Source organism: Patiria miniata, unplaced genomic scaffold (genome assembly GCF_015706575.1).
Source record: "Patiria miniata isolate m_02_andy unplaced genomic scaffold, ASM1570657v1 HiC_scaffold_13, whole genome shotgun sequence".
NCBI classification, from domain to species: Eukaryota; Metazoa; Echinodermata; class Asteroidea; order Valvatida; family Asterinidae; genus Patiria; species Patiria miniata.
In genome coordinates, this window is record NW_024037051.1 from 10,074,221 (window position 1) to 10,089,913 (window position 15,693).

Here is a 15,693-nt window from a genome sequence, read left to right on the forward strand (position 1 = left end):
ACTCGAACCCACGACCTCCTGCTTTCTAGTGCAGATGTCTTACCACTCGACAACCGAGCTAACAGGATCAGTTGTCTGGTTCGTATCTGATGTACATAGCAGCGGGTACCGGTAGCCCAGGTTGGACGAAGTCTTCATTGCAATACGACTAACGTCCAGGGCAAGAATTCTCTACATGAAACCACCCAACATTTTTACCAGAGTTTTGCTATGTTTTACCTCGTTATAGAAGCTTATTTCACGCCTACATACTCTATGTGTCCTTATCTGTTGGGCTGATGGGTTCAGGAAGTCCATATGCAATGCTGACTGACGTTAATCAGGAAAATAAAGTCTAAAGCAGCGTTTAACTTGTACGTGTTTGTAGTCTCTTTTCATCAGTTTATTCCAGAGTCGTACGTCAAGTACAATGTACGTACGTGCGTACGAAAGTGCGTACGCACGCTAGCGCCCTCATTTGTTTAGTTTTGGTTTGAACCGTGACGTCACTCCAGTCAACCGATGTCGCGAAAACGCTCAACCAATGACCAAAGCCGAAACGTGTTTCTGGTAACTGGCGCGAAAACACGCTCGGTCATTGGATTAGCGACCGCGCCTTCAAGTAAGTACGCGTGCGTATGAGGGTGGTTACTAAGCAAATCGCGCGTGCGCACTGCATATTCATGTGCATAGTCTGGCCCCCGGACCAGACGTGATATGAGCGTCGAGAATAATTGTCCGGTCTAGGGAACCAGACTACACGCTGCACAGACGTACAGCATGTACAACTAGAATAGACTCGGCGGTGAGAAACTGATGAAAAGAGTCTACAAACACGTACAAGTTTAACGTTGCTTTCGAGTTTATTTTCCAGATGAAGGTTGGTCAGCATCGCATATGGAATTCCTGAACCCATCAGCCCAACAGATAAGGACACATAGAATACTACGACGTAAAAATTAGCTTCTCCAACAAGGTAAAAATATTGAAATTATTGGTCAGAAATGTTTTCGTTCGGTTTTGAGCACTTTTTACCCAGGACTCCCTACGTAACGTAGGGAGGAAAGGGAGTCCACCAGGGCTACGGGTACTGGGTACCGCATTAACTATTCATAAGATGGAATTTTGCATTTAAAGAAAAAGAGTTAGGTTGATAAAAAAGGTAGATAAAACACAAGCTGGCTGGTTTTAAACACTTTTTGAGTGACACATGAAATGTGTACTCCTAAGAAATCTGGTCCCTTTTACTCTTTTATTGGTTGAATGTTCACAATCTTCACTTAAACATTCACAATACTACCATTGAGTCTGTATTTCACGAGTCCTAAATTTATACTACACCGGTTCCGTCGCGTTCTGTGCCACATCACGCAGTGTGGGTCATTTTGCGCCAATCTCCACATACAGAGATGTTTACGACTACTCCCGAGAGGCACACACCATAACATAGCTAAATGGGTGAATTCAAATTGTTGAACAAAATCGTTGGAAATTTGTAAAGTTTTGACTTCTTTTTGACGTTTTATCTCAAAAGGTATTTATGAATGGCAATAAATACATGCTTGGGCGATATTAAACAGGAATGTTTTAAATCGGCTTAGGGCCTAGTCGCCAATAATGTCCCTTGCCCAAGGCAGCACTGTTGCCAGCTCTGGGCATTAGGGGGGAAGGGGGGGGGGACACAGTACAAACTAGGGGCCACACCACAAGAATAAACACACTTATATATACTTTTTACGCTTATAGTTTTTGCCGATTGGGGGGGGGGGGGGGGGCCCTGGGACCCCCTTGGCGACGGGCCTGGCCCAGAGCCAGTTTTAAACGTACTTGTTTCCGGCCAAGCACATATTTATTCCCTTAATACTACACATTTCCAATTTGTTTTGACAAACAAGGTTAAAGCATCTGTGACCTACCTCTGTTAAGATTTGTGAAGGCACTGTCAATATCTGTCAGATTAGGGTAGACCTCATGACCCCTTGGTAACATCTGGAGTTGTGACATGCTGCCAAGCGAGGGCTCACTCTCCAAGGCTGTCCACCAATCACCTGGGTAGGAATTGCCTACAGCCAAAAGAAAACCAACCTGACATCAGAATTTGTTAAGTGATATGCCCAACTGGGATGCTTAGAATGACGTGTTGTAACTTGGGGTCTATAGTTTGGGCTTTGTTCAATGTAAGTTACTGGTAGTTTTGGGGCTGGGCCTGGGACTGGTAGTTTTGGGGCTGGGGCAGTATCGGGCCTGAAGCTGGGACAAACAACTGTTTTAGGGGCTGACATTTGGATATTTGTAATGTTTTATTTTTTTTTTAGTTTCTTTTTTATTTGGATGTATTTATAAGCACTGCGTACTACATTTATTATTTGTCTCGACTTGATGCAATTCAATCTGTGATTACCACATCTTGTCTTAAGGAACAAACAAACCATTTATAATAATACATATATCCAGGGCTTTTCTCTAAGCTGTCCCAAATTTGTATGGATCATTAAAAAAAAAATTATGTAACTGTGTGTGGAGAATGGGGGGGGGGGGGAGGAATGGTCCTTTTCATATAATTTCATTTATCATTTCTCCAGGAATAAACACTAACAAACAAAGATAATACAAAAGTGTCAACTAACAAGAAAATCACATTTTCACGTTTGCTTCTGAATATGGAAATTCGCATTTGCATAAAAACCAAAAAGTTGGAAAGCAAACAAATTGAAAATAAGGTTAAATAGCACACCAAACATGCATTTTAAAGGATCGCTTTAAAATAATTCCACTGTATGGGCCCTTCAATCTCAGATACGTCCTTTTAAACAAACAAAATGAAATCATGCAATCAATCATTGGCTTTTGGGAAACACCTGTTGAATAAATGTAACATCTTATTGAAGCACTGATGCACAACACATACATGTACCTGTATCAAGTGAATTAACGACGCCATTTTCTCCATTCATTGCAGCCATGGGTGGAACATTCCTATGCAGTGTCGCTTCAAGGATGCTCCTTGCCTTCATATGATCCCGGATTTCACTCTCTTTGGTCTCGCGGAAAATCTGTAAAATGATATTAATTAAGGATGTGAATCTACGTTTAATTTGATAAACGTTTAGCAAAATTTTCCCGTAGCGTTTAAACGTTTAAGCGTTTAGTCAACACTTCAAAAAGACTGCCGCCTGTGTCCCAGTATAATGTGCCATAACTGCGGTCACATTTATATACACTTGTATACACTTTAACCACCATTTTTCCATGTTCTTTTGAAGTCTGCAGGCTAAATAAATTAAGAAGAAAAGAATCGTCTGCATTCTGCAAGTGTTGTTGAATCAAATGAACATACACTCAAGAAATGTCAAGGCCTGAAGAAGATCGTTTATTTATATTTTTTAAGCCCCAAGTTTCTTTAAAAAACAAAACCACACCTTTTATTTAACGGAATGCAAACTGCATCCAAATTCCAAAATATGAAAAACTTTGCCTGCACAAATTTCCCAAAAGCGGCAGCATTCTTGAGCTGCTAGTTATCTACAGGCTGCTAGTTATCTGCAGGCTGCCAGAAAAATAGTCACATCTGATTTCTTGCTACGCAACCAGCAGTCCCGGCCCAGGCATCACAGGGGAGCCTCCTAGCAACATTATTTCTAGGCAACCTGAAGTTGCGCTTGGTGGAAGGAACGTCATATTCATGAAAGCAGACGGACCCGTGATGAAAGCAACCAATGGCGTATTTATTTGCCGGGAACCGGATCATTTCATTGGGTGAGATACTTTCATCACTGTTTATCATCTAAGAATCTTCCAATTACTGGCGGCAAGTCATCAAAGGATTTAAAGTTCGATGGCCTACAGGTACAGCTGAACCCAACGGCATACTTTGTAACAACGAGAGCGGCATTGTATCAATTTGAACAATGCCGCTGTCAATCATTCTCTGGAAGGGCTTTTTCGGAGCTGGATTTTATTTGGGCATTTTTTTTTCAAAGGCCCCAGGGTGTTTATACGAAAAGTGAGGGAAACTGAAATAAACATGGAATTTCATTCCTGTAAAGGCCTGTATCGTGTACATGTACATGAATAAATGATACATAAATGTATTTTCTTTTTTTGTTGTTGGTTTTTATTCGGGGGGTTGATATTCCAAATAATTAATTGAATGCACGTCTTTTTTTAAACTGGACTAAAGCACAGTAAGGCCAGTATTGCTTGTCCAGATTTTATTCTAAACCAACTTGACAGGGGCCTTTTTTTGACGACTGCGTTACCATTACTTGCCGTTGGGGAAAATGTTAACTGACAAGAATTTTAAAAAAGTGCCCTTAATACCAATGGGTCTGTATTTTACGTCCTACATGCATCCTTTGGTCGTCACTCCTCAGGCAACCAAATTTAAATGTTAAAAAAAATAATAAATATCCAACAATTTTATTTTTCGATGTAATTTTTATAAACAGGAAGGTTTTTCTGCCAATGATAGCAAAATTTAATAATGTTCCTACAGAGGTAGAATTTTTTTCACGTATCACAATATATTTTCAAGCGGGAGGGCTGCACTTTTGCGTAAAACGAGCAAATAATCTACGTTGATATCGCTCTTTAAAAAAACGCAATTTCCTTCCTATAATAGATCCCGTAATATGCCATCGCCCCTCAGATCCCGCCCTAAGATCCAAAAAATAGTTTTTATTTTCCCCCCGCCAACACCAAACACATTCTGGATCATCGTCATCGATTTCCTTGTTACGGAAGCGGCAGTAACTTTTTTTAAGGGAGCGGCGGACTTTACAGCACTTGGGGGAAAAAAATAATTCCAATGCATCAAAATACATCGTTTTAAATAACGCCTTCACTTGAGTAGCTTACGGGGGAGCAGGGTAAACTTTTTTTCCTTGCCGGTTTTAAAATCATTATGAAAGTGCTAGACATTGGTTTCATTACTGCACACATCAAGTAATGATTTCAGCAAATACAAGCACATTCAGAGAAAAATACAGAAAACAGACAGATTCAGAATTGTTTTAAAATTCAGTATAAGAATAACCTCAGGAGAGGCGACGTCCCCGCCCGGCATCGATCTCGGCCCAGCGGCGTATTGAAAAAATCAAACACAACCAATTGTATACACTGTGTATCAATTTGACACAAAACAGTTGCTGATCATGGAACAATGTATTAATAAAACTTCTTGGAACGTGATCAACTATAAAATGCGTTTCTAATTCTTTATAAGTTAAACAAAATAAACATCATAGATTCTTTGCAAATAAAACTGGAGTGTAGATTGCGCAAAATACAAGGTCCCATTTTTGAAATTTGAACTCCGTTTAAACGTTTGGGAAAATTTCTAAACGGATTTGATTTTTTTTTTCGTTTACACGTTTACACGTGTAAACGTCACATCCTTAATATTAATGGAAATTACAAGTGCGTGTGGACAATAAGATCTGGTGCAAAATGCCATGCTGATGGCACATATGGAACTCCATACTTTTGGTCAATTTTTAGAACAGACCATTCGACTGACCGACCATCCACCAAGTGACATGTTGAAGATCCTGCCATTTCCTCCTTCAGGATACCAGCCAACCACTACACAAAATGGCGTCTACCTTGTTCGAGGAAGATGTTGTACAGCGCTAGTGCGAGTGCACAAAAAGATCTGCCTGTGTTGCAAGAAGTCTTGCAAATTCTTGTAAGAAATAGATCAAATTGATCCCTGCCAGAGATGTAAAATGCGATGCCGAAAAACATGACTCCGAAAAATGCAACGACAATGGCACAAATGGAACACCACACTTTTGGTCAATTTCCAGGACAGACGGACCGACCACCAAGTGACATGTAGAAGCTCCTGCCAGAGCTTAAAAAGAATGATTACTAACCCAAACTTTTTCTGGGATATTTCACAAACATTGAAAAAACACAGAGAGGGGCAGTAAGGCCGAGTTAAAAAAGAAACATGTTTAGCATTCTGCCTTTTTGAAAAAAAGGAAGGAGGAGGCCCTTTTTTCTTCTTTTCCTCCAAAATGGCTGCCAGACCGGGTTATTTTTTTTTTAAATGGCCACCACTTGGACTCAGGAAATGACATACCAGCTTTATATGGGCTAGATGCAACAAAGAGGCCAAAATGATGTCACCGTTTAAAATGTATCATTTTTTTGGTAAAAAAAACAAACAAACAGTGTCCAAAAAGGAAGCAGGCGGGTATATATTTTATTTAATTTGGAACAGTGAGTAAAAATTTAAAAAACCTGGGCCCAATTTGATGGTGTTGCAAAGCACACGATATTTTGCTAACCGAGCCTCTGTCTATTTCATGGAGACTGTATGCAGCGAGCACAGCAAAAGGTTCTTAGCAGAGAAAAAGTTTGCTTGAATCGGTGACATAACAATAGATATACTGCATGTGCGCAACTGTTAGCAGATCCACGCCATGAACTAGTGCTTAAGGTTAGCACAATTTTAAGTTAGGACAACTTCTCCGCCAACTGTTTAGCAGCAGCTTGAAATTGGCCATGGCCTTGGATTTTTTCCAGCTTGATTTCCATGAGGTTAGAGCGCACCTTAAATTGGCGTTGCACTTTATTCCTGTCCTGCTCAAAGGTTGCTGCCCTCTCCAATGCCTGATACTCCGCATCCAAAGCCATGTCTCGCTCTTGCCGAAGCTTATTGCACGTTTTCTGCATCGCCTACAATTAAAACACGATGAGAGCATTGAAAGTACATTTTGTTTTTGTGGTAAGAATGTAAAAGAAACACCAACTGTCATTTATTTTGGGGTAGCAGGTCTACCAATCACCATAATTACTTTGCTTTTGCTGCTCCAAGCCCATCTGGAAGTAGTGTTCTGTATTGCAGTTCTGTATTGTTGTTGATAACTGAATAAATAATAACAATGATAATAAGCATTACCCTGGACTGGACATTTGAAAGACATTCCCAGAGACTTGTGCACAAAATTTTTCAAACTTCAATGTGCCCTAACCCAATATTCTCTTGTTTTTTCCCCACAAATTTTGGTATGTTTATTAATTGGCAGGGTAAGCCTTAAGGATTTTTTTTTTGTATAGCAAAACTTCTATGCATAGCAGTTTACCAATTTTGCATAGCAGTTTTGTTATACTCAAATTTAGCCTCGGCTTTGCAATTACTATTTACCTGTCAGTGTCAGACTGTACAAATTACAAAGCAATAAGAAGTAACTTACGTTAAGCTGTGAACTTAATGACTCATCAGTTGTCTGTTTATTTCAGGAGCTGCATGCTTGCTGAAATAACTTTCGAGTGAAAAAGCAATTTATTAACCCGGGCCATTCCTGGCCCGGGTCTAGATCCGCCTGCCAATTATTGGCAGTATTTGCCTTGATACCGGTAGTTTTCGTAGTAGCCATGTTTTCATCAATATGCTACACAGCCCACAAACGACAACACAGCTGGGATTTTGACGTTTTAGTTCCCACGAATCCCACGTGCGTCTCAAGTGATTTACTTGAAGGGGTAAACCCGTTTTCTGTGTCGGCAAAATGTTTAAGATAAACCGACAAATATCTAAAGAATAGTGATGAGAAAAGGGCTTGATTTACCCGGGTGCACGCATGCACCAGTGCATGTAGATTTTAGCTTGTGCACGTAGCTTTTTTTGCTGAGCATGCACGATGTGCATGTAACTTTTTTAGCCACCAAAATACTCATTTCATGCATATATTTACCAGTGAGTGAGAATAAGAACAAAGTTTGTTGAATACTTGACCAGATAGTGTACAAACGTGTTATTTCTTTTATAATCCATAAATTATTCCTCGCACAGTCGCAGCAGATTCAAAGTACGAGGTAAAATCTCAACGTACGTCCTGCAACCTCCTCTGATCATGCACGTGATTTACCACGTGATACATGCTGCGGATAATTTGGTATCGCACTGATGCTCCGGGCATTCCTTATGTCCAGATCATAAGTGCGATTCCAAATTATTAGCTGCGTTTATCACGTGGTCTCGTTATCAGACGCCGCCTGTTTACAAACTAAACACGTACAGATTTTATACAGCTGAACAAAATTGACGTTCTTTTTCAGTATTTAAGCTTAACTAAATCAAAACATGATGGATGTTTACCATGTCCGATAGTTGTGGAATTTAGTGGACCGAATTTTGGTGGCAAGTACACTTTGTGTCAACTTTTCATGATCAAAATGTTGTATAGCAGTTTTGCGATGCACTTTAAAAATTGCGTCGCAGTCGGCCTCGAATGTGTCGCAAATTGCGATGCCATACCGCTTATTGCGGACCCTGTTAATTGGACCAGGAGCAACAAATATAATCTAATTGCGACAATAAAATTGTGCCTCTGAAAGGGGGCTGTGACATTAGGGAGACATGAACATGTCTCCCTTATGACCGATGTCTCCCATCGTGCGAAGAAATTACGATAACGTGTCTCCTGAGTGGTATCTTTACACGTTTAATAATAATACCGAATGATCCATAACAGAAATTATCCAGAAATTAGTTTGAGGTTTGATTCATCTGCTGAAAATAAAGACTGCTGTCATTAAAAAAAATTAAGAATGAAAGCCCCATTTTACAAATTTAACCCTTACCTTCTCAACTCCATTAATCTATCCCTCCAATTTGGGGATTTTGGTAGGCAAGCCATTCCAAATCCAGCAAAATCCACCTATAGTGGTGGTGGATTTCAGAGGATTTGGTCTTAAAGTTTAGGGACTAATTTATATTATATATATTTACCCTAAATTAATATCTGGAGTCTGCGCTCTAAACTTGCAGCGGCTTCTTCTGGACTCCTGGTTGTTCGTCAAACTTCTCTTGGTTTGGTCGATGATAATTATTTACAGGCGTATATACAAAAACTAGTGTGTCCTTCAACGGGAACAGTCACTGTAAGGAGCAAACACTACCTAATGGTTCCTATTCCTGTATCCAGACACATATGGCATAAAAATGGCGACTGGAACTGTAGAGTAGACGACTATAACACTGCTACATGTAAGTCTCTACACAGCGGCGGAGTGGGGTGGTGAAAGCATGCGCTCCTGGTTTATATACCGACGCGTAGAATGGAATGCCCTGCCCTGCCCAGTCCAAAGAACTGAACACAATGGGCAATAGAACACAAAAATGCCTTGGCCACTAGGGCAGAACTCGGAACAAAAAAGGACTTTAATAACTGACTTTTTATTTCTTCGGCTAGGACTGCACATAATATATACAGCTGCTGTAGGAATTTCACTACAAAAGCATTATGTGAAGCAAGGTCAGTGATGAATTTTGGCGGTTTGGTCCAGTGCTTAATAAAAGACACTAGGTAGGGTTAATGGATAAAATGTTCGTTTAAAATAAGTTGTCTTTAAACAGCAACGGTACTGTAAATGTTTAAATATAAACTTTTATCACAGCCTGAGTGTTTAATTTCAATGGACTCAGCAATACTTTTCGAATAAATATACTTGGAAAAGAAGGGTTAAATGTTTCTACCTGGAGCTCAGCCCGAAGCCGTTTGTTTTCACTTTCCAGCTTCTTCTCTTTCTTGATCAAATCGCTCATCTCGTTCTGTTTGCCAATCTTGTACATCTCAAAGTCCCGCCGGACTTTATCCACCTCTGAACTGTCCATGTCCACAGACAGGGCCGACCTCAGGCTCACTCCTGGAATGCAATGTTTACATGTTGAAATGTGAAAACAAAAATTGAAAACTAAGGGCTGTCCCGAATATTTGATCACCAATTGAATATTCAAATAGTTTTTTGCCGGTTTGAATATTTGAAAAGGGAAACTATGCACGTGCTCGCTTGACTGTGGAGTCATTCAATCGTAATGTTGTACTTTTATTTGTCGACGGTCACTTTGTTGATGACACACACATGTACATTGGTCCCATTCTTCTAGCTGGGTAAAATCCCTGGACAGTTATGGGCTCCATGCACAAGTACCCTTTCAACGGTCAGAGGAGAGTCGGGGGAGACCTAGACTTGTTTCCCAGTTCAGGGGTGTGAGTGACCACTGATAAAAATACAATGTAGCTGAAAACAGCTGAAAAAGGTGTAAAAAAAGAAACTTTGGAAATCTCCTATACTTTTGTACACTGCTTTGGGCAATTCTCCATGGGAGAGCAAAAAATGTCAAAAATAAATATTTACATATTAAACCTATTTTGCACTTTTTCCAGACCTAAATTAAATGGGGAATTCAGTTCAAAAAACGAAATTGAAAAAAAAAAAAATTTCTGGTAAAAACAGTGATTTTTGCAATTGATGATGAAAACGCTCAGATTTGTTAAAAAATATAAATTTTGTGTACATGTATGTATTACTTTCTGAATTACAGGGAAAAGGTTTGATTTATTTTATAATGTTACAAGTTACTAACATTACTCAGGGTCATTAAAAGAAATCTATATATATAAATATATATATAGGTTATAGTGTAGGCCTTCATTTAAAAATGTCACAATTAGCACGTAATTCCGTTACCAAAAAAAACGGCAAAAGTTACTTATTTCACAAATTTTCTCGTTTTTTTTCTTCAAATCATGTATGTTGAGAAAAGACCCTACTATAAACATAAATGAAAAATAAAAACTTTTAAATAGTAATTTCTTGGCATTTTTCCAAGTGGTAACGGAATTACGAAATGGTAACGCAATTACAGTAACGGAATTACGCATGCACAAAGTATGCACATTTTCTCCAGATTATGTACATGTACATGACATATTGAATAGGAGATTTGCATACATACCGGTTTGATTTATTTTATAATGTTACAAGTTACTAACATTACTCAGGGTCATTAAAAGAAATCTATATATATAAATATATATATAGGTTATAGTGTAGGCCTTCATTTAAAAATGTCACAATTAGCACGTAATTCCGTTACCAAAAAAAACGGCAAAAGTTACTTATTTCACAAATTTTCTCGTTTTTTTTCTTCAAATCATGTATGTTGAGAAAAGACCCTACTATAAACATAAATGAAAAATAAAAACTTTTAAATAGTAATTTCTTGGCATTTTTCCAAGTGGTAACGGAATTACGAAATGGTAACGCAATTACGGTAACGGAATTACGCATGCACAAAGTATGCACATTTTCTCCAGATTATGTACATGTACATGACATATTGAATAGGAGATTTGCATACATACCGTACCTAGGACAATAACATTAAATACTAAATTACATGTACTTAGTTAAATCATTTCCCCCTTTAATTTGCTGTTATGCAATTAAAAATAATCAGGTGTTCCATTAATATTTTTTACTCTTACTTTTTCTTTTTTACTATTTAAAAAATGCTAATAGTTGTTTGGATGCTTAAAGGGAACATACAAACATTTACAAACATCGAAAATAAAACTACCAAGTTTTCACAGAATACCTTACTAGGATGTTGGTAAATGACAGTCTAAAGCATCCTGTAAAATTATGGCACCTGGTGTGAAGTCATTTTCTAGAAAATGGTATTTTTGTATACATTACCAACGGTGGTCGGCCGACCACCGTTGGAAAAACCTAACAATTTTATAACTACCGGTACTGCTCCAACTTTACACTTTTTTTCAGTCCAAATTTTGTTTGCTATTGGTTACATGTTCATGAATGGGTGCAGGCCAGCTAGAATGATTCCCTTACCCTACAATTTTCCGGAATCTATAAATTGATCCATTTTATCTTTAGTAGAGTCAAGGAACCAGACTACTTGAACAGTTTTCTTTTTCTTGGTTTGTCAAGCATTTTCGAACCCAAAACTTTAAACATGATCTATTACATGTATACTAACCCCTCAAATAGTTCATTTCTGAAAATTACAGCAAAAGCCAATGATGTACATTCCCTTTAAAATATGTGTTGCCAAAGCTATTGTCTGGTACCCACAGAAAATATATTCCACGATAAGTATATGAAAGTTGAGTACCAGACTGTACTTGTACTTCTACTTGACATTACTTTACATCTTCCCTTGCTCAGAGATGCCAACCAGTACAGTTTTATTCTATTTCGCACGATAAACTAATGAAATACGATAGCACAATTGTTCATAATAAAATTTGATTTTCGGTAAAAAAAAATTATGCATTGCTAACCAGCAAATGCAGCCGTTGACCTTGACCTTTGACCTTAAAAAGGAAGCCCAGACATGTCTATGCCTACATTTACATTTTGATCTGCTAATTTTCACTAACCTTTCCCCTTGTGCCATTACATAAACTTCTAAAATTTGTATTGTGATGAGTTTATGTTGAATTCAATGTTAATGTATTGAATACCTATTACATGTAAACCTATGGCGTAATTCCGTTACCGCCCAGACGTTATTCCGTTACCGTGATTAAAATGCAAATTATTTTTTCAACTTTGTTCTGCATTGTAGTTAACAACAACCCTGAACTCTACAAATGACAGGTAGTGTCCAATTTTAAAATTTCAAAACTTCAGAGAGTTTTATTAATTTATGCGAGAACTCAAATACGCTTGTCCTCTGTCCGTAATTCCGTTACCGATATTAAGCTCCGCCCCTTAAAGGGTAATCTTGTGGGATTTTTTTTTTTTAGCGTTCAATCAATTCTACTGGGTCTTGGCTCCCTTTCCATGTTTAGATTAGTTGCCTAGCATAGAACATATTTTCTTGGGAAAGAATAATCCTTGACAAAGTGACAAAATTCCGTAATTCCGTTACCAAAGAATTGCCCAGCAAGTGAGGGAAAAAAGCTGAAATCCAAAACAAAAACAGCTGAAATCAGCTTTAAAGCTGAGATTTCACACCCCTAGGGAAAAAATACAAGTATTAACAAAGTGTGACGTCATTATATTTTAGGTCGACTGGGACTGTACATGCTGGAAGACTTGTGATGGACTTGCAGGTACTTGCGACAGACTTGCCTACATTTACATCCCTACCTTAGAGTATAAGTGGATTTAGGTGTGAAAGGATAAAGAGGAATCTGTGTGTATGCCAAAATGATTCTGGTTATTTTAAAACGGAGGAGGAAAATAAAGCAAAAAAAAATAAGATTCTTCATAAAAAAAAAAAAGATGGAAGGATTTTAACCTATTGCTGTTTGCGAGTTAGCCATGCCCCTAAGACAACCCCATGGAGGTTTTGTAGACTAAGTTCTGTTTGTCTTAGATTTTGCACGTTCAGCATCCATTTGTTTATATCATGTAAACGGACAATATTTCACAATCTTCATTGACACAATCTATGTTGAATCTGCGCGATTCTATTGCGATTCTATTGCGATTCTATTGGGATAGGTCAATAGGTCTACATCTTGAAATTAGCCAACAAACCTTTCTGTCGTCTGCCGAATGAGCCCACGGAACGCAAGGTCCCTCCAAGGGTCTTCCGGGGTTTCAACTCGATGGGGATGCGCTTGATGACACCAGGATTGCTGTCCGATATGTCAGCATCCTCGTCATTTGGAAACGAACTCCCCGTTCCCATGATGCACTGCAACAGCCCAGCTGGGCCCTCGTGCACAAACTACAAGTAAAATAGACATTCCATCAGTAGGAAAAGTGCACTAAATTAAAATTGCAATTCATTGTGTAAAAACATAAAGAGACACAGAAAGTCGATCCTAGGCAGCAGCAGGAGAGTTGTATCCAGAAGAATTACATCCAGTTTATATGAAGCATCAACCTCCCCAAAACATCTGGGGATATCAGTCTTTAGGTTTCCAGGAGAGAGGAAGAATGAGAGAGTAGTTTAAGTCGAATTACACAATGGGTTGGGATTGGAATTTGTGTAGGCCTACATGCACATGAGGAGGCTGTACGATGTGCCGGTCAAAGAACAAAACAAATGCAGGACCAGTTCACTGTTAAATAAAGGCAGTGGATATTTTGCCGGAGACGGCAAACCTTTAGTAAACGTTAGTTTGCCGGATATGTTGCGCATGCCTACGTGAGGATTGTGAACGTTCAACCAATGAAACGGTAAAAGGCACTGGATTTTTAGGAGTCCACATTTTTTTGTGACACTGGAAAAGTGTTTAAGACCAGCTAGCCATGTCTTTATCATGCGTTTAATACCGGCCACGTGACGGGCTCTCGACCAATAGGAATAGCTAAACTGTCTGAGGTACATTGCATTTATGAATAAAGGTTTGCCGTCTCCGGCAAAATATACACTGCCTTAAATAAATCACTTGCTTCGTAATATCATACAGTTATGATAATACATTTTGATGTTTTTGTAAGATAACATTGAGTAATGTTGATCTGGAATCTTCAAAATTAGGGAACCAAATAGCACTGTTAGCAGGCGGAGCCGAATGAAGACCGAGTTATGGAAAATCTCGGTAACGGTCGTCAAATTCAAAATTGTACATGACGCAGCAAAAAGTTCGCCCGTACGATCCGAGTTTATTTGATGCACAAAATCATCGTTGAATTTCAAGTTTTCTAAATGAAAACAATGAATATTAATTATCAACTCATTTAAAATAAAATTAATAAGCAATTAGCAGTTGATTGAACCTATATTATATACTCGGAAATACTCGGGCGCTATCCGATTGTCGACGAAACGACTTCGGCAAACTTTGGAAATTTTCACTTCAGAAAAAGGAGGAATTCCTCCCGTTTTAGTCACGTGACGTAAATTGTTATACATTGTATTACCGCAGGCTACCGGACCTAAGATTCATCAGGAATAGTTGGATCTTTTGGTCTGGGAACCAGACTACAGTATAATTATTAAGAATCAGTGAACGAGGATGCAGCTAGACTTGCCAAGCGCAGCAGGTGCTCGGTATCGACAAGACCGTTATATCTTGTCGCGCATTCTTAAGAATGTGCGCTCAATCTGGAAGAGTTATTTTTTGCGAAGATTGCGCAAGGATCCAGTTGCACAATCATAAGATTGTTCATGCACATTCTTAAGAATGCGTGATTTTCAAGAAAGCGCACAACAACATACCTACCGTACCGACGTCAATTTACAGTCGATGATCGATGTCACATTGCCTTTTGGGAGTATTTTTTTAAAAATCAAACAGAGGGTAAAACATTACCGTATAGATTCAATAAAAAAAAAACCATGAGACTAAATCATGGCTCAGAAAACAAAAAAAAATCCATCGCATTCGCAACCCAATCTTCGTCACCGGCACCGACACCGACACCGTCAACTTCGGCATGTTTGGTCGATTTCGACTCAACTTTCACCAAACAACAGAGGGCGTCATCAGGATTACGATAGTGCGATAGGTTCGCTCCATTGATCTCCATATACACAGACTATATGGAGATCAATGGTTCGCTCGTACCCGTACCCAGCCTCGACTCCAGGGGCGCGTGCTCGTTCCTTACACTAACCCCTGGCTGTGATGATGACGTAAATGACGCTGAATGGCCAGCCATAGATATAGAACTTAAAAGTTATTTTAAGTTCTATATCTATGGTTATTTTAAGTTCTATATCTATGCGGTGGGCTACTCACAGCGTACTGCGCGCGCATTTCGAAGATTGCACGCCGGGCGGCGATATCTTTTTTTACACAACTATCTGGGGTGCTTTGTGCGCTTTCCTATGGGGCTTGGTTTTTATAACCAGGCTTGAGTAGAGGCTACTATTTTTCAACTTGGTACGGATTTCGGACTTTATTTCCCTTTTAAAAAAAATCCTCCCTGGCTTCGGATCAGAAAAGAAAAAAGGAAATTGCTGCGATACAAGTAGTATCCGACTGAAAAATA

General features: G+C 38.9%; 1 protein-coding gene across 1 annotated transcript in view; it reads right to left on the bottom strand.

Annotated features, from left to right (window-relative positions):
• The window catches only part of LOC119721239 (nephrocystin-3-like), a 36,760-nt gene extending 21,648 nt beyond the window's left edge, over positions 1–15,112 (bottom strand). Inside the window, exons 1-6 of the mRNA XM_038191210.1 lie at positions 14,918–15,112; positions 13,285–13,477; positions 9,467–9,636; positions 6,538–6,663; positions 2,894–3,032; positions 1,896–2,042 (exon numbers count right to left, since the gene is read on the bottom strand). Of these exons, the coding sequence (XP_038047138.1) occupies positions 1,896–2,042; positions 2,894–3,032; positions 6,538–6,663; positions 9,467–9,636; positions 13,285–13,438 (736 nt within the window). The 5' untranslated portion in view covers positions 13,439–13,477; positions 14,918–15,112. The remainder of the gene's footprint in view (positions 1–1,895; positions 2,043–2,893; positions 3,033–6,537; positions 6,664–9,466; positions 9,637–13,284; positions 13,478–14,917) is intronic.
• Between the last annotated feature and the right edge of the window lie 581 nt (positions 15,113–15,693).